Source organism: Sceloporus undulatus, chromosome 9 (genome assembly GCF_019175285.1).
Source record: "Sceloporus undulatus isolate JIND9_A2432 ecotype Alabama chromosome 9, SceUnd_v1.1, whole genome shotgun sequence".
NCBI classification, from domain to species: Eukaryota; Metazoa; Chordata; class Lepidosauria; order Squamata; family Phrynosomatidae; genus Sceloporus; species Sceloporus undulatus.
Window position 1 is genome coordinate 16,395,252 of NC_056530.1, and position 19,879 is coordinate 16,415,130.

Consider the following 19,879-nt stretch of genomic DNA (forward strand, 5'->3'; position numbering starts at 1 on the left):
CCATGTGTGGTGATTTGTGTGGAATGAACCAAATAGAACCAAATGACCATGCGCACCAAGAAGAACCTGTTTTTAGTAAGTTCTTTTTGGTGCGGAGGGAGCTCACGCAGTTTGGTTCTGCAAGCTCCCTCAGGAGCAAAAACGGGTGGCTCCAGCCCACCCTTTTAGGGCGGTCTGTCAAGCCCCTAAGCAAGTTCAGTATTCATGCTGATGCCACTTCTGAATTGCTAGCTAATGACTTACAGTCTTTGTAAAAAGACTGGAGCTGTCTCAATCATGTTAATGGCCTCACATGTAGAATCATAGAGTCATAAAGTTTGAAGAGATGCCAAGGGCTATCCAGTCCAGTCCCCTTCTGCCATGCAGGTAGACACAATCAAAGCACTCCTGACAGGTGGCCATACATTTTCCAGCCACAGATGCTGGCAAAACTTCAGGAATAAACTCCTCTAGAAAATGGCCACCTAGCCAGAAAAACACACAGAAAACTATGGATGCCAACCATGAAAGTCTTCGACTTCACAAAGATCTGGCTGTAAGTCAGACTAGACAAATACTGGGCTGACCTGGTCTAATATAGTGTCATAATGTCTTAGAAATTCAGGCCGTGCATATCTCATAGGCCCTGGCCTACCCCACAGAATTGTTGTGAAGATTAGGTATGAAAGGGGACATCTATGTAGGCTAATGAGTACATTGGAGGAAAGACAGGATATATATAAATGTATGTACCGGAGGTCCCAGGTTCAGTCTCTCACATCTCTTATTATAAAGATCCGGCAGAAGGTAACAAGAAAGGGAAATGTCACTGTGAACCAGAGTACCCAGCAATGAATTGTATCAGCCCTTGATCATCTAGAACTGTCCAGATATTTTGGGTTCCAGCTTCCTTCAACACTGACCCTTGGACATGCTGGCTGGCAGAATATGAAATGCATGATAGTAGGGAAGGTTGGATTAGATCAACCAGCATTGTGATCTGGGATAAAGCATCTTCCTGACCCTCTTGAATTATGCCTTGCGTGTGTTTGCTTTCTTAGCCTTGCTCAATAAATTGAAATAATAAAACACCAGTCTCTTTCCACTTTTTAAAATTAAATATAAATATTTGAATTCTCCAGTAGGCAATCCATTTACAGTTTCCCTAGATAAAGCACCACAACCTCAAAACAGGCATGTTCTTTAGTGTGCTGACATGAAACCCCATTCTCTAAAAAAAGCAAAAAATGTTTAAAAAAACCCCAAAAACCAACAAACCCCAAAGCAAAAACTAAACCAACCCCAGTGATTCTGGAAAGATCAAAGCAAAATAATGTCAAAAACATCCAACAGCAGAGAAATATACTTAAGGCAAAAAAAAGTAATAACAAGGAATAACTTAGTATAAAAAATGCACACGCACACATGGACACGCACAAACAAAATCAACTGATCTTATCAGCTTTTAGCTTCTTGCCTTTTCCCATGCTCTGCCCTTAGGGTTTTTTGTGGTTTTTGTGTTTAAACTGGATTTTAGTCCTCAGAATAATCCTTTCATTTCAACAGTGGTGCCTAAGGAGTCCTTTCGGGTTTTTTAGTGGCGTAAATATTGAACACCGATGCCGCCTCCTGGTCTGGTTCGTGTAGTGCAGATTCCGTCCCATTAGAAAGCAGTACGCCACTATTTTTTGTTTTAAACTATTATTATGATTAATAGGGACAAGTGGGAATCTAGTTGCATTTGTATCCATTCAGAAGTACCCCTACTAAAGAGGGGGAAGAAGGAATAATTTAAAGCCACAGCGTCAAGCTAGGAAAAATTAAAATGCAAGCACTAGCGCCCATGCTTAGGGATTTCCCAGAATCATGCGATTTTAGGACAGTGTTGCCTTTATGGCTGGAGATTGAGCTTGGGGCAACTCTATTGGGGGGTCAATAACAAGTATCATGTTGTCCCATTTCCGAGGTGGTTGGAGCACCATATTGTGCACCATTGGCTTCTTTATGCTAACGCTTCCCCTCATCCTGACAACCATCACTATCCACCATTTTAATTTTCTTCTTGCAGTCCAACACAGTCCTGTCTCCATGATCCAGAGCAGCCTTTTCTGTTTCAGAGAACTGCATCCTTTGCCATTTTTAGTTCACTTTCATGTGCTGACACATGAAGAAAAACAGCTTCTATTGGTTTCCTCACAGTCTTGGCTCTAGCTGGAAGATGGCAGGCAGTCTGTCTGCTATCTTGGCTGTCTCTGGTAGTTTGTTGAGTCAGTGTCTTGCCATCTTCCTCGGACAGGATGATGAAAATGGTGTTGCCTCAGGATGAGGTTGAGGTCTATCACTTGACTGTGTGAAGTCAATAAGCCCAAGTGGGTATCTTTTACTCCTTTCTGAAGGTGAAAGGTATTTGGCAGGGGCCAGGTCCGAGTCATACATGGGTTTGCATGCGTTGATGAGCAGGTCGCCCATAGTCAGACTGTTGGGACAAGGAGGTATAGGAGAAGCGCGAGCATCCAGAGGCCTTGCTGGCTTGGTCTGACTGCTCATACCCACTCTCAGCTTTTTCATAGTTGCTTGGCTTGACATAACTGGTGAATGCCCGACTGTAGGGTGCGGTGAGGTAGGCTGTCCCACTGTACATGTTTTCCTGAGGAAAAAGCCGCTCATGGGGATCGTAGGCAGAGCGGGAACCAGGTGTGCCCAAGGTGTAACGGTGAGTATATTCATACAGTTTTGGCTGCACTGGGCCTGTGGAAGGATATAGAGAAGTTGCCCCAAACAACGGTCGGGGGGCTGGCGTATATTCAGAGAAGCTGCTTCCCAAACATGGTTCTTCATGTGCGCGGACCTTGTAGTAACCATTGGTGGGATCCTAAGGTAAAAGAAAAAAAAAATGCCAGTGAAGCCAAATGTATGAAGGATTTGAGGATCTGTTTACAGAGTGGTGTAGCAGTTGCAACAGGGATGCGGAATGTGTGGTCCTCCAGATGTTGTTAGATAACAAACCATGGGCTATTCTGCCTAAGACTGATGGGAGTTGCTGTCCCAAAATCTGAAGGGGCACACATTCCCCATCCATAGATTTGCATGCTGGATTAGGACACAAGATGTGCAGGTTCAAATCTCCATTCAGCTAAGAAGCCTAGTAGTGACCTTGCGCCAGTCACCAAATGCCTTTTATTGTGCAATCACTGTATCACATTCACAGAGTTTTACAGCAAGTTGCAAATATCATCATGATATTATCTTTGAAGCCCTCCCTCTTCTTCCACTTTTTCCTCTTTAAAAATTTTGTTGATGAAAATATGGAATGGCCTCATTATGCCTTTCAAATCATGGCGGAATTTCACACTACATACCTGGAGTGCTATGATGCCAGTTTAACAGAACCCTGAGATTTGCAGTTTATGGAGGGATATTTAGAATTCTCAGCCAGAGAGCTCTAGTGCTTCACTAAACTAAAAATCCCAGGATTCCATAGGATGGAGTCATACGTGTTAAAATGGGATCATAGTGCTGTAATTGTGTAGTATAGGACAGCATGCAGTGCTAGGAATTGTTCATCAGAAACTGATTTACTCCAAGAGCGGGCAAAAATGGGAGGAGGCAGTATTCTGCAGATAGAAATAGTAGTGGACTATATATGCTGCTCTGAGTTCCTTTAAGAATGAATAGGAAAATACATAATGGATGCATGAATAAAGGTTTGCTACATGGTGAAGTCAAACACATAATGAACACAGAAGTCTTTGGCACATGATATGGCAATGGCTGCTATCTTAGATGGATATAAGAAATATTAGTCCTTTTCTCCATGAATATTGTCTATGAACAGCTGTTAGCTCTGGGATTTAAGAATGGAACCTCTATGTTCTGAGGCACTATACTGGGTACCAAACACAAATAACACAAACATGGCTGTCACTGCCATAGCCTACTTGTTTGCTTCTCGTAGGTATGTGTTTTTTGGGGAGGGGGTAGACTACAGAAGACAGATGCTATATAATAGGGCTAGTGATGATATGGCTGTCCTGAAGTTGTTGGACCCCAGTTCCCATCAGCCCCTACCAGGATGACAAGTGGTGAAGGACGATGGGAGTAGTGGTTTATTAGTACTAGTAAGTCAGCCCTGCTGTAAAATCATATCTCTTGAATTATTTGAGGAAGACAAATGTTTATAATCTTATGAAACTGCATGAGGAGGTTGGGGTGGGATCAGAAGGCATCTTACATGTCTTTGGTATAGTATTTCCTTGGGCCCTTAAAACAGACATTGGAGCAGATCTATTCCAGATCTCTTTGTTTACAGGCAGTGGTTAGAAAAGCAACCTTTTGGGACTTAAACTCTCAGAATCCCAAGCCAACCAAGTCACTTTTCTAGGCTCTGAATAATTTCAATCAAAATAAGCTAGGGTAAATGTGTGGTCAGGTCTTCCACAGCTCTAGCTGAGCTCACCTTCAGCTCTTGGCTCCCTTCGTCATCCTCCAGGATTTCGCTGTGCTCAGTGTGGGATGTAGCTGGCGACTCGCTGCTGGTGGCCTGGAGGTAGATGGAGGAAGGGGGAGGAGGGAAAGGTGAGCACTGTACAGAAAAATCCCCTTGGCCCAGCTTGGGCTCTTTGGGTCCCTTGGGGCCAAACTGGATGAGACAACGGAGATCCATAATGGGATCTCCTCCTCTATTATCTTTACCTCATTCTATTTTGGGGCAAATGGGTTGTTCTTTGTGTTGCAAAAAGATAATAAGATTGAACTGAAGTTGGAGGGAGGAGGAATCATCAAGTTTAGGAGAATTCCAGTGTTGGTAGAAATGCAAAAATCTTCAGGAAAAAACATATCTTTCCAGGTGGGGCCCCAAGGTAGCTAAAATAAAGCTTTGGAGTGCTCAGTAGCCAGAAGACTACTGCCTTGTAGGAAGGGAGAGAACAGAAAACAGGGGGAAAATGCTAATGGAACAGAATGGTTGTAACCCTAAACAGGAAGATTAGACGCTGCAACACTTTGTTGCAGAGCTTCTCTTGTTTTGTTTAAAAGCAACATGAGTTGCATCAGCATTGCAGTGATTTTAAAAAAATCTCCCTTTAATAGTGTCTGCTAAAGTATTATTTCTCTCAATGTAAACTGCCTCTTTCTCACCTGTTATACTGTATATAAGACCTAGTATGTGGAGACACAGTGGTACAGGTTTATCAAATTACAAATGGTCTGGGGAGAATTAATAGATTCCTTCCTCTCTCATCCTACTAGAATGCAGGGGTCATCTACTACAACTGATCAATAGCAGATTCAAGAGCATCTACTATTTTAACAGGGTACATTGTCTGAAGCAGATTTCCCCAGGCCGATGCTCTCCAGATGTTTTTGACTACAACTCACACAGTCTATTACCATTTGGCACACCAGCCAGAGTTGCAGAGAGTGAATATCTAAAACATTTAGAGAGCCCCAGATTAAGGAAGGCGAGAAATATCGAGAGGGCACCAGATTAACAAAGGAAATAAATATTTAGAGGGCACTGGATTAAAGAAGGAAAATTCACACTGAGAAGATGTAGAAATACAATGGCAGTTAGCTTAGATGTCTTTCAAAGAAAGGGTTAGACAAAAATTCATGGAGGAGAGAAGTTGTCAGTGGCGATAGCAGCTAAGTAGAAACTGCTATCCTTAAGGTAATATAGCCTAATATCTGTGCGTTCATTCTTCAAATGTGGGTTTTGCTGCTGACAAAATGGCAACGTTCATATACAAGATGGTTTAGTAATGCACACAAAGCCAAACATGACTTAATGAGCAAAGTTGGAAAAGTAACTCTTTTAGACTATAGTAACTATGGCCTGTTACAGACTGCCAAAATAAAGCTGCTTTGGGTCTCTTTGGAGGTATGCTGTTTAAATGATGCATGCATCCTAAGAATCTGGAAGCTGCACCAAAACTGCACTCCAGTGCTTAGGAATGGAGTGTGGCTTTGGCACGACTTCCGGACTCTTAGGACCCATGCATCATTTAAACAGCATACCTCCAAAGAGACCCGAAGCAGCTTTATTTTGGCAGTCTGTAACAGGCCAACAGTTCCTAGAATCCCCCAGCCAGTAGGCCCATTGACCATGCTGGTTGGGGGATTCTGGGAGTTATCCCCTTTTCAAGCTCTGTCAATGAAGGCTAAGCATGCTCAATGGGCATGGAATGCTGACAGACTGTCCGGAGATGTTGAAAAACAAAAATCCAAGGAGGAGAAGATGAATGAAATGGAGTGTCCTGGAAGAGGGCATGCCTGGCTGGAACTTTGAACTGCAACATTCCACTTTGTAATATTTTTCTGCGAGTCACATTTGCATTTTTGAATATCACACCCTGGGACTGTGCAACATGCCCTGATTATGGACTTCTCTGGAAAACGTTTGTCCACAGTCGCAGGGGTAAAAGGATGCCAAGTAAGACAGATCCTCGGTCCGACCTGGAAAGACTACATCGCTTGTTAGTGGGCCAGCTTAACTCAGAAATGGGAACCGTCTATTGTACAGTTAGGAACTCTTTCACAATACGGATAATTTCGACTAGGACCCTCGCAATTCCTTTCCACTGGCTATAATTCTGGGGTTTCTGGGCACTAAAGTCCCAAACACTGGAGGTGTCTTCTGCCTCTCCCTCCAGATTCATTCATTAACAAGAAGGTTTGAGTATTTTGTGTGTATGGGGTACAACATGGAATGGCTGGCCCTTCTTATCAAAGCACACTGGGTCACCAACTCTACTCACCATGGGCTCCTTGCCATCGTCTTCTGTCTCACTTGGCCTACTTGGGCTACTCTCAGTCGTTGTGATCTGTACTAGGATGTCAGCCTTGGAGAGCTGTGTTCCACGCTTGGCTGTGGGACAGACAGATGAACAGATATAGGTACTGAGTGGTTCTCTCCGTTGTTTATGAGTCCACATGCAGGGATGAAGGACGATGACTTTAGACCCTGGAGATAGCGGGGCTTATGTATGGATGTAGATATGAAGGTAATGAGGGAAGATGCACCAAACTCTCTTGTACTTTTTGGAAACAAATCTGCTCATATATAACCTGAATAAGAGCTCAAAAGTAACTAGCTAAAGAACAGGTTACTGGTAATTAGTTTCTTTTATAAATAATAAAGGTATAACTATATTGCATTATGAGTCTATGTTAATGAGTTAAAACTGCACTCCTATCTTATTTTTATCCTTAATAGGGGTCTGGCAGAACAGGAATATCACATAGTTCAATATACAGTGGAGGAGGAATGTCACATTGTTCAAGCGCTGGCTCATGCTGTGACTTGCTTCTGCTACATTCAGATTTCCCCCCCTAAAAGTAACTACAGTGTAACTATTTTAGGCTCTTTCACAGACCAGGAAAGAAAATACATGCTTTCAAAAAACTAATAACTATATAAATTTACAACCAAGTTTATAACTATTTTGAGAATGGACTTGTAAAATCAGTTCCTTGACTGAAGATATGCTTGGGAGGCATCTTCCTCTAAACTTCCATGTCTCAGAAATGGTAAAGTTACTTTTTTGGACTACCACTGGAACTCCCAGAATCCTCTAGCCAGCATAGTCACTGGCCATGCTGTTTAGGGTTTCCAGGAACTGTAGGCCACTTAATAATAATAATAATACTAATAATAAACTTTTCTGAACTCTGGTTTAATTTTACATTGCTCATAGAACATAAGTTATTGGGTGATCTAACTACCAACTAGTCCCTGTCTAGTCTGCTTGGAAGTAATTCCCTAGGCTAACAATTTCCCCCCCTCAACAAGACTGGTCTCATGTTATTAGGTACAGTAAGGCAACTACCCGAGGCAACAGATTTTGAATATCCCAAAAGGCCAGCACAATTGTGAGTGATTTAATTTGTCATTGTTGCATTTTTACTGCCAGGCATGGGAAGATGTGCTTGTGGGATTCTCTGCCTCTTGTGCCAAAAGAACTTGGCTGGCTTTGGGTGCTATGCACCTTGACTTGAGTGTGTGTGATTTGCTCCTCTGCCTCAGGCAGCAAAACGTCTTGAGTAGGCAGTATACTTAGAAACCTTTGAAATTGGGAAGACACCTGAAATAGATGCCAGGAACCTTCTTCAGGCACACTGCGTACTATGATGCTACACTGTGGTCGCTCTTTGGCAAAGGCAAGAAAAGCCTTGACCTCAACCCGGCAGCTCTCCTCCCTCTCTTCCCTGTTGTGTGCTTTTTCAGCAAGCACACACGTAGGCTACTTCGAAATACAGGATGCATGCTTTGCTGCCATTGCAGAATCACCAGGCTTAATTTAGCCCTCCAGGTGCGCTTCTAATAGACAGAAGAGCATGAAAAGCAGAGGGCGGAAGAGGCAGCGTGAACTACAAGGATGCTCACCTTTTCTGCAGTGCTTGCGCCGATAGCAGAGAGAGGCAAAGACAACCAAGATCAGAAGAGCAGCAACTCCAGAGGCAGACATGGCACCCAAAATCAGGACAGACCAGACCTCTGCATGGAAAGAAATGCTGAATTATTTCAAGTTCCTTTTATTTATCATTTCTGTATGGCTATCCTTCCCACTCAAAGAATTCAGAGTAATTGACAAGGACTTTTATCTTGCTATATCATCACAACATCCCTTAGGGATGGGTTATGCTGAGAGATGGCCATTTGCCTAAGAGAGTTCTTTGACTGGAAGTGATTTATTTCAAATCCAGATCTTCACTGCAGCCTTGGCACAAGAAGGTGACAGAAGCAGGACAAGAATAAGTATTCAATATATATAATAAGAGTGGGAAATATGTGGCCTGCAAAACATTGTTGGACTCCAGATCCCAGGAGCTGTAGTCAGTGGTGAGGAATGCTAAGAGGTATAGTTCAAAAACATCTGAAATGCCACATAATCCCCATCCTTGATATGTACACTCATCTGTGTGCTTGGTGCTTTACATGACATGAAAGGAGAAGTCACTGCCCTGAGGGGTTTGCAATCACATGAGAGACAACATAGGAAAAAGTTTTGGGATTTAAAACTGGAGAAGAATATACCATGATTTCAGTGATGTGTGCAGGCTTCACAATAGTACATTACTGGGTCTAGAACAATCACCAACTGGTGTCTCATCCCCTGGTGCTTCTGGATCCATCGATCCAGATGTCAGCTCAGATAGATGCAATGGCCAGGAGTGCCTGTTGCCAGCTTTGGTTGATACGCCAATTGCGCCCTTCCTGGAACTTGAAGACCTAAAAACTATGGTAACCTCACAACTTGACTTCTGCAATGCCCTCTACGTAGGGTTACCCTTGCAGCTAGTCTGGAAAGTTCAACTAATTTAAAATATGGCAGCCAGAATGGTCACTGGAAGATCTAGAGGTGACCATACTACATCTATACTAAAGTCTCTTCATTGGCTACCTATTAATTTCCAGGCACAGTATAAGGTGTTGGCCATAACCTTTAAAGCGCTTCATGACTTGGGTCTATCTTACTTACGGGATCACCTTCTCCCATATAATCTGCCCTGCACATTGAAGTCCTCTAGTAAAAACTTACAGCAGCCAGCTAAAACTAGGTTGGCTGCAGTTACCCAAAGGACCTTCTCTTTTGCCACTCCCAAATTAAGGAATCAACACATATCTCTTCCGACAGGCCTTTCCAGATTATTCAACAACTGCTCTAACTGCCTCTGCCCTATTTTTAATAACTGTTTTAAGAATTGTTTAATAACTTAATTGTATTTTATTATAGATGGGAGGGTTTGGGATACAACGATGATAAGCTGTTACTATATTTTACTGATGCTTTTATTGTTAGCCGCTTCGATCTATTTGGGAGGAGATTTTATATATATATATATATATATATATATATATATATATATATATAAAGACATGGAGGGGGGACAGTTTAGGGAAGGCTGTGATGACTTCCAAACGTCTCCAGCCATGGTGGCTAGGGACAATGAGAGTTGTCATCAAAGACAACTAGAGGGCACTAGGTTGGAGAAGAGAAAGGAATACAGAGACATCTCAAAGGAACCTGCCAAAGTGTTTTGGAGCCTCACCTTGGCGTCGCAAGCTGACTGCAGCGGAGCGGGCCCCAAAGCGGTTCCAAGCTGTGCAGTTGTAGGGGAGTGCAAAATCGGCATCGTGAGTCGGGTCGATCAGCAAAGCTGAGAGCACCCCTTGGTCTGTCACCACGGTGTCCACTGTGAAACGATCCAGTGAGCCGGTATCCAGTATTCGTTCACCCCATGCCCATGCCTGTTACAAGGGAAAGGAGAGGGAATCAAGATCACTCTGCCAGATGGGAGATGCCTGAAGGGTGAATAACATCCAGCCGGTGCATGTGTGACAGCTGCCGCATAGAGGCACCTTTAAAACAGCTACACTCCTTCTGACATTAACTGCCTTGAGGTCAGCTGATTGTGTGCAGGAGGAAGTCACTGTGCAAAAATCTGCTTATTTTCTCCATACTACTGCAGAATCTTTGTGCCTCTTTGCAGTTTGGGTGCAGAAATAATAATAATAATTATCACCAGATCTGCACAGTCAGCTGCAGCCTACAAATAGCCCACCAGATGTTAACATGCATCTCACAGCATGATTGAAAGCTTCAAGTTATGTGCAGACCCTTTCCCTACTATTCTGACATGGCAGGAGCAAAGTCAGCATACTTGCAAATATTTCTTGCTTGTGTTGTTCTACTACCTTTTCACAAAATGCCATCTTGAAAATCTTTGGGGCAGGTTGGGCGGACTGGAAAAGGAGTGACTACCGCAACATGAAACATGGCGACAGAGCTGATAAAAGTTACTTTGGGGGCTGAAACTCCCATAATGCCCCAGCCAGCATGGATACTGACTATTTTGATTTTGGGAGCTGTGGCCTCAAAAATAATTTCCCAGGCTCTGTATGACACTACGTTTCACTGCCTAAAAAATGATTTCTGCAGCATAGAGTCTGCAGCATACCAAAAGACTGGTATCCATGATGTGTTTGGCGAAGGGATTTCCCATTCTCCCTGCTTTGCTGTTTTCTCAGGGCTAAATAGCATTGCTGCATTAAACATTTAATATTCAGCTGAACCTAAATTGCTTTCTCACTTCTAAGTCGGAGCTGGATCTGGATTGAGACCAATATACATGAATTTGGGAAGCTTAACACATGAGTTTGGGAAGCTTAATGCTTCTGCTCCTTACTCCCCCGCCAGCTGTTCCCCTTCAAAAAAAGCACCAAAAGCACAATGACAGAGAGAAGACTCTACTGAAAACAACAAACTCTGTCCACTTCTTTTTTTAAAAGTCCACACACATGTAGGCGAAACATCTATTGGAAAAACAGCTGCGGAAAGAGAGGTTTACACTTGATCTAGGCTTGATCCAGACATGTATACTTTGGAGTAAGAAAGAAAATGAGGCCCAGCTTCATGCTATGTGGTTAATGTAGTTTAGCTCTCTGTTAAAAATTGCAATTCCTTTCCTGAAGTTATCTGCCTGGAAGATACTACCCACGAGGGCATCTTTTGACAGTCTCATTTTGAGGAGTGGGGAGATTCAACCAGAAAAAGACGGCAGAGGGGGAAAAGTTCATCTCTTAAAGCTTTGTATCAAGTTGCCTTCACCACTTGAAAATAACAGGATAGTACTAATCACAGATCTTCTGTTGTCTTATCTAGTTTGTCAGGGAGAAATTAAAGCCCAGAACGGTGTGTTCCCTCAGCTAAGAACATCAAAATTCTGGGCTGAGGAAAGCTGAATTCAGCAAAATGCATACATTCTGCAAATCAAGCAACTCTACACAGATAGTTATTTCTTTATTTAGCCCATTCAAGTCTTGCTCTGTTGATCATAGGGGGCGGGGAGGGGGAGACAAAGAGCAATGCTCTTTGCTAAGACGTACCCCATTTCGATACTAGAAACTCTGCTCTGAATTTTTTTCAGAGCAACTATGAACCCGGTGAGCAGCCTTCCTTCTCATCAGGCACTTTCTCAGTAAACTGGATTAGAACCCTTGTCACCCCCAATAGCTGAATGAGAGTTGTAGTTCGACACACATGGAGGGTACTCGGCCATGAGGAGCTCTGGTCACTCCCTAGCTCAAAAGGGATTAGACAAACTTTTGAACAAAGAGAGGCTATTAATGGCTTTAAGGCTGCATCTGCACTGTAGAAACAATGCAGTTTGACACCACTTGTTCTGGTGCCACAGCAAACTATAAATCCCAGAATTCCATAGGATGAAACCATGACAGTTAAAACAGTGTCAAACAGCATTATTTCTGCAGTGCAAATGCAGCATTAGAGAAAATGGTATAATGAACCTCAGTGACTCTGTACCTTTGTAAACAAAACTCCGAAGTGCAAAGTGCATTCAGGGGATGATTTTACTTACATGCCCTGAATAAAGAATATATTCAGCTTTGTTGTTGTTTTTAAGGGTGCTTTATCTGCAGTGTGCTATCTATCATTTGGTTTTTATTTATTGCCAACGTGTGGGCAACATGTAGCCCTCCAGATGTTGTTGGACCGCTTCTCTCATAAGCCCTAGCCGAGATAGCCAATGCAATTCAACATCCCCTGGAGATAACTACAAGTTGTCTGTTACTATTTCAGTTTGATATAAACCACCCTGAGCAACTGTTTTGACAATGGAAAAGCAGGACAGAAAGATTTGTAATAAATGCCCCAGTTCAAACTGAAAAAGAGGTTTGCATCGTCAGTATTGTCCCCTTCAGCAAGGCAGGTATCAGATATGATCCATGCCTATACACTTTTTATGCACATCTTAAAGACTGGAAACTTGGTGTGTTTTTGACTAAAACCTGTGTTTCTCCCAGCTGCTGAACTATAGCTACTGCCAATTTCCAAGCGTGTGTGGCACAATAGGAAACACTTCCAAAAGGAAAACCATCTTTGGATTAAGTAACAGAATGAATCACTTACAATCCTGTCTGGAGGAGGTATGCTTCCCACCAAGCACTCCAGCCGTGCCTTGGCACCCACTGCAGTCTGCTGGCTTGGTCCTGCACTGATGATGGGAGGACCTGCAAACAAAAATGCAGTCAGAATGGTGTCCAAATAATAAATAAGGGCCCTGGCCCTCTTACCTGATGTGCCACTCCTTGCAGCTAATTTTGGAAGAATACAATAAGGGCCCATAGTTTAAGTGAATGGCAGAGTGTCAAGTGATGGGGCTCATGGATTTCATTAAGGGCCCTCTGCTTTCCCTCTTCCTGAAATCTGACCATTGAATTACAGGGCCTCTACTACCTTATCCCCCATGAAACACTGGACAGACTACCTTGTCTGCCCTGCTGCACCAGCCCCCAGGTAACCCATGGCCCCTCACCGTTCACAGCCAGCGTCACCTCCTTCTCAGCAACTCCAATGCGTGGCACGATGGCTTTGCACATATAAATGCCGGCGTCCTCCTGCGTCACTGCCTTGAGGTGCAGTGTATTGCCGTTGCTCAGCACCTGCTGGTACATGTTGCTAAGTTGTATCTCTCTCTTAAGACTTGAGGGTGTTCCCCCCCACTCTTTACAGATAAGTGTAATCGGGGAGAGCATACTGATTTTCTTTTTAATTACATCTCCCAGAATGTACTTTCTCATCTGTTTTGTAAACTGTGATCCATTGATCTAACTTCTTTCAATTTCTATGATTGGAATTCTGTTATGATGTGCAAGTTCCAACTAAGGCTTAGGAGCATGGATTCCTACCAAACTAGATAATTTTTCTTTTTTCTTTTATTATTATTATAAAACTGTTGCTCATGTTTTGGCAGTCCACTTACCACACTAGATCCCTTCTTAGTCCAGGCCAGGGTGAGAGGTGGATTTCCAGTCCAGGTACAGGTGAAAGAGGCATCTGAGCCAACATCTACAGTCAGAGGTTTGGGCTGAGAGATAAGGCGAGGCCCAACTGTGGAAAAAATGCAGGAGGGAAGAGGTTGCTCAGAGTTAGTGGAGTGGAATATCTAAGAAACAGATCTTCAAATGAATCAGGAAGCCTGTCTCTCCCTTTGCTCATATCTCACTTTCATCATGCATGCACTAGGCCACTCTAGCTCCTCAGTCCTCTCTTCTGTAACAGTCTTTGAACCTTGGAAATATCATCCTTTTGGCCTAGAGCTAACAGAATGCTCCAGTCAACAGTCACTGGTTATGCTGACTGGGGAAGCCATAGACCCCCAAAAGTAACTTGTCCAAACTATGGGTAATTCTCATTACTTTTGATCTTATCCCTTCAAATAACAATGCTAGAGACTAAACTGGAAATCTGCATATAAAGCAGGGATGGGAACTGTACAACAATCCAGATCTTGGATTGCAATTCCCAGATCTTGGATTGCAAATCTCAGCATTCATTACCATTGTCTGTGCTGGCAAGGGCTACTGGGAGATGTAGTCCAATAATATCTACATGGCCACATAATTCCAAGCCTGATATAAAGCATGTTCTCTACCATGGCATTCCCAACCATCTCAGGATCTGAATTCATCCCCTTTATTACTCACAATGCACATCCACCAGCGTACTGACATTGGTGCTGCCAACAGCGTTTGAAACCTCACACGACACAGGCTCAGTGAAGAAGGATTGATCAACTGTTGCTTCATAGCTGTCACCATTGGCCTCTGGGACTGGCACTCCCCCTTTTGCCCACCTGTGGAGGGATGTATGATTTCAGGAGAGTCAAGGAACCCCTATGAGAAGTCTCTCTCCTCTGTGAGGAGGAGGTTTTACCCAAAGTACTTGATGAAATGGGCTGGAGCCCATGATAGCTTATGACTTTAAGGTGAAACAAGAACCTTCTTTCCTACAACAGACTAACAAAGGCCCTGTCTGCATAAACCAAATATAATGGCTTCCCTGTCTTCTTGGTGGGAAGAGTGGATGATACTAAGTCCAAGCCCTAGTTCTGGTGTGAACAGATCAGATAATGGCCAGCTCATTCAGCACCAGAACCAGGGTAAAACACCCTTAACACACATTAAAATAACTTACTATTTGCTCTGGATCTTCCAGAAAGATCCAGAGCCCTCCATTCTGATGCTGGACAGCTATTTGAAATGCACCCCACTTTGCTGCCTGGTGTATCCACTGCTGCCACCAGTCGCTCACTCTGAGGTCAGAACGAGGCCCAGCCATGAGATTGAGGTTGGGAGTCTTGTTCTAATCTCAGAGCGAAGTGACCTGCCATGACAGTGGCGAACTATGTGGACAGCTGAGTGGGATGCATGTGCAATACATCCTACTCAGCTGTCTGGTGTGTTTGCCACTGCAGGTCACTTTGCTCTGAGATTAAACAAGATGCCCAGCCACAATCACATGGCTGGCCCTTTGAAATAGGGGAGGATTGGGGCAATTCCAGAACCAGGATACTCCAGACTACCTCCTCCACCCATGGCATATGATTTGGAGAAGGAGGATAGAAAGAAAAGAGCTGTTCTAGATTCTAGAACTTGAGACTACCCAGTGTTGCTGAATGGTTGGAGATTCAGGACAGAAGAAGGAAAGAACCTCTTTCACGCAGTCTGTAGATAAATTACAGAACTTGCTTTCTCAATATGTGGTGATGGTCATCACTTTTGAGACATTTAAATGGTGGTGAGAGAACTGTGTTTTCCATGGGGCCATCAACAGCTAATAGTCATGATGGCAATGTAGTATATCCAAGATCGGGGTAGCAAGCATTTGAGTACCAGTTGCTGGGGAACAATAGTAGGAGAAGCCTTTTGTCCTCATGTCCTGCTCATAGCTTTCAACAGGCATCCAGTTAGCTACCATGAGAATTAGGATGCTGGACTACAATAAGCTTGGTCTGATTCACCTAGAAATTGTTCTATGTTCTCATTGGAATTGTGAGGAGAAGGCAATAGCAGTAGCACATAGCTTGGAACATTATTTTCTGGAACACAAACTTCCCGGGTCTGGGGTTTTCTAGCAGTTGTAGTCCAAAAATAACTTTTCCAAGCTTTGCAACAGCACAAGGAATCATGAAATAAATCCCAGTCCTCAAAAAAGAGGAAAGGATGGGAGTAAAAAGGGTATTTAGCAGCACCTTTGAAAGGGGATTATATCCAGGGAAACTCATGCTAAAATAAAAAACAGTCTTAAAGGTACTGTCACATTTATTCCTTCTTATGCTGCAATTTATATGTGGCTACTACTTTGAAAACTACTCCCTGTCCTGGTAACATGGAAGCACTATTAAGCATACAATATTCATAGTTGCCATTAGAGGGCATCCTGAACACAACACTGATGCCGCCTGATTTCTGTGTGGCAGGATTTTCTATTCTTCTCTTACCTGTAACCAGTCACTTCAGGGTTGGAGGTAGCTGTGCAGAGGAAGCTCACTTTGCCACCCTCAGGTACAGTCTGTGGTTGCACAGACAGGATTACAACAGGTGGATCTGAAAGACCAAGGAGAAGAATGAATAAAATCCTGAACTGTCCTCATCCTCAATTTCCAAACGACTTGTACATAGCATGTTTGTGGATCAAGCTATGGTTAAAAATAAGAGTATGGGCACACTACCTGTATGCAGAAAATATCACACAAAGAGCAGGTTTATATGTAGAAGGAGGAGGAAAGAATATCAACAATCTAAGATATGTACCACTAAAGAAGCGACTCATACATGTGGCGCAAATGGCAGTGCTGGGCAGTACAGCGGGACATGTGTGTAAACAGCCACCTGGCTTTACTATGGAGTGCTCTAGATTTTTATGCAAAAATTTGAGCAAAAGGTGAGGTTTTTAACACTAGTTTAAGGGAGGGATAGGGCAGATTCAGTGAGGAACTGGTATCACATCATTAAGATAATCCACAGTTGAATCAGGGATTTGGCTCTGCATCATGTTGCAGTGATCACAGGGGAAAACCAGTTAAATTGGCCCATGTTGGCATGACCATTATAACAAGATCCCCAAACTGGCATCACAGTTCTTCTCCCCTGGATCCACTCTGCTAAAATCACTTCATGCACTGGAAATCTACACACATTATTTGTCAACTCCATTCCCTTTTCAGGCCCACCTCCTTCCCATCAGGTCCTCATGGCCCATGAACTCACATTGCACGTTGAGAGTGACTGTGGTTTGTTTGCCAGCTGGGGCTGCTGGATTGCTGACTCGGCAAGTAAAGGAACTACCCATGTCCCGGCTGCTTGGGGTCAGGAGGAGGGTGCTGACAGCCACTTCTCGCTTGCCATCATCCATCAGGGCCTACAGAGGAGAACATAAAGGTGTTTGTATGCTTAATACTGAGAAGTGTCAAGCCCTAGGGCTGAAGCCATCCTGGTCTCCCCTGGTCTTTCTCAAATGGTCCTGCACCTTGCCCCACGATTACATCATTTGGTAGCGTGCCAGGTTTTTGTGGGCTTTTTTCCCTTCAATTTTAACAGAATGAGATGCTTCTCACAAGATTGCTAATGGCAGTAAAAGCTTTAAATTAAATATACTGGAATTTTTGACCTCACCTATTTTCATTTATCCATGCTCATCACTGAGATATGGCCCCTCTAAGAATTTCTCTGAAACTAAAGTCCTGTACAGACTGGCACTTTGTGCTGGTCTGGGGTCGAAAGTAGGGCTTGGGACAGCAGAGCGTCCGCATGCTCCTGAGCCCTACTGCATGCTACAGGAGCCATCTTGGTGCATTGCCATTTACATGGGGCACGCAATGATGACATGGAAACCCACTGAGTGACCTTGGCCAAGTTACACTGTCTCAGACTTCAGAGAAAGGCAGCGGGAAACTCCCTCTGAACAAATCTTGCAAAGAAAAACCTGTGATAGAATCACCTTAAGGTTGCCATAAATCAGAAACAACCCGAAGGCACAATCCCCACCATCCCAAACTGACTGTTACACTGGTGTAAGCATATCTTGAGCATTGTGCAGTAGCAGCATGGGGAAGGCAGCATCTAGAGAGGAAGGTGCTCTAGATGGTTCATTGACATCTAGAGAAGAAGGTGCTCTGCTGGTTCCTAAGCTGCTTGGAAACCAGAGATGGCTTTTGTTACTGTCCCCCTCCACCTAATTTGCCATGTTACCTCTGCCACTGTATTGCTGTCTCCTTCTCCTCTGTCATAGTTATGACAGTCAATGGGATTGTGACTGATTTTTTTTGGGTTGAATAAAAGCAACTACTTGCCTTTTTGTATGTGCGTAATGTTGTTGGGAGTGTTGATGGTGGTCATTATAGTGAGTTAGTTCACAACAATAATATCCTGTGGCTGGGAAAATCCACTCCCTCCACCCTGCAACCCTTTATCTACTGTGATGTTCATGGAAGCCTGAGGGAGATGACAAATTATGTTATTCTCCTCGCTCACTAAAATGTCCCACTGCCTACTCAGCCTTTTAAGCCTTGGCTGAACTATACTATGGCTGTCCTGTAATATTTAGGCATACTTTCCAAGTTAACTGTAGGATTGCTCATCTTACATTTTTGTTCCCATCCTCTGCCTGTTTATCTCTTGCCAACACTCAAGACACCTCACCTTAGAATATACAGCAGAGTCTTGCCGCTGCCCATCACGGTACCAGCTGATCTCAGCAGCTGGCTTGGCACCAGCAGCACGACAGGAGAGGTTGTAGGGAATGTTGGATATCACATGCACAACTGGACCATTGTAGATCTCAGGGTCATTGGGAGGTACTGGAAGAAGAAACATAGAAGAGGGTAAGTGTGTGAAATGGGAAGGGGTTACCTACACACACAAATAAGAGATTTGGGAACATGAAAGATTCTTCACAGCAGATACCCAAGGGCAGGTAAAAGTGGAAAGGTAGTGTTTCATCTGAGCCCAAGGTCAAGAAAAACAAGAATGAAGTACTGAATGAGAGTAGTCTGTTGGTCTTGCAACTTTTCTGGATGCATCTCATTCTTCAGAGAATACACAACCAAACTGGCTTATGCTACAGGGAGATCCACATAAAACCATAGGACAGGGGTGGGGAATATCTGTCCCCCTCAGTTGTCATTAGACTGCAACTCTCATTTGCCCCAGCCAGCATAGCATAAGGACAATAGGAATGGTAATAACATTTGTATAGTCACAGATGCTGCAGAGCTGCCATAAGGCAAGGCCCATCATGCTTATGGGTGCCTGTATAGTGTGTGTGTGTGTTGTGCATGTGTTAGATGCCAAAGGCAGCAATGGAATTGAAAATGTTTTACTCTGATACATTCTCTAACTCTTGGTCCAATTTTTGCTGCCTAAGCAACCAGATACTTAAAAGAATACATGGACTCCTCTGCAAGCTTAGAGTCCAAACTATTCATCCAATATGATGAGAGTGGGGCAGTAAGACAATATGAGCCTAGATCAAAGTTGGGCAGCTTCTGAAGGTCAGGACAATTTGGCAAGACTTTGGCAGCCCATACACCCCAGTGCTTCTGAAGTTCATCCCCCCCCCCCCAATGAATCTGCTTGAGATGCAATTTATCATTTAAATATTACTTTTCCTCTGCACCCTGAACCCAGGCCCCCAAAGCAGTTTTCAGAAAGGACTAAAATGTTCATTTTCAGCCTCAAACTGGCCTTGTGTCAGGGAGGAAACTACATTTAATTAGAGAATTTCAGGACTTGTAGTCTGAAGAAATATGAAGGGGGAAAGAAAGTAACTTACTGAGCACAGTAAGTTTGGCTCGCTGTGATCGCAGTGCTGCCTGTGTGGCTTGGCATTCATAAATGGCATCATCATCCAGCTCAGCATAGTCAATCCGCAGGTTGTGTTGCCCCGCAGAGGCATCACCAACAATAGAATAGCGGGACCAACCTGTGGTAAGGCAGAGATTTGAAGAACAGTGTTAAAAGTATCAGTGTTAACACATTGCAACAACAAGATGGCACCCTCTACAAGCAACATGCAAAAGGACTGGCAGTTGAAAAACC

The 19,879-nt window shown here is 43.6% G+C and overlaps 1 protein-coding gene across 3 annotated transcripts in view; it reads right to left on the reverse strand.

The window, feature by feature from the left end:
* Positions 1-1,121: 1,121 nt before the first annotated feature.
* KIRREL2 (kirre like nephrin family adhesion molecule 2) overlaps positions 1,122-19,879 on the reverse strand; it is a 57,906-nt gene continuing 39,148 nt past the window's right edge. The window contains exons 3-15 of one of the 3 annotated variants that reach the window (XM_042438864.1): positions 19,614-19,763; positions 18,482-18,639; positions 17,051-17,201; positions 16,282-16,387; positions 14,486-14,634; positions 13,762-13,889; positions 13,315-13,441; positions 12,909-13,009; positions 10,030-10,228; positions 8,363-8,473; positions 6,735-6,844; positions 4,436-4,519; positions 1,122-2,851 (exon numbers count right to left, since the gene is read on the reverse strand). In XM_042438864.1, the coding sequence (XP_042294798.1) occupies positions 2,408-2,851; positions 4,436-4,519; positions 6,735-6,844; positions 8,363-8,473; positions 10,030-10,228; positions 12,909-13,009; positions 13,315-13,441; positions 13,762-13,889; positions 14,486-14,634; positions 16,282-16,387; positions 17,051-17,201; positions 18,482-18,639; positions 19,614-19,763 (2,018 nt within the window). In that variant the 3' untranslated portion in view covers positions 1,122-2,407. Of the gene's footprint in view, positions 2,852-4,435; positions 4,520-6,734; positions 6,845-8,362; positions 8,474-10,029; positions 10,229-12,908; positions 13,010-13,314; positions 13,445-13,761; positions 13,890-14,485; positions 14,635-16,281; positions 16,388-17,050; positions 17,202-18,481; positions 18,640-19,613; positions 19,764-19,879 lie in introns of all 3 variants that reach the window. The other 2 variants (XM_042438863.1, XM_042438865.1) reach the window with 2 other exon arrangements.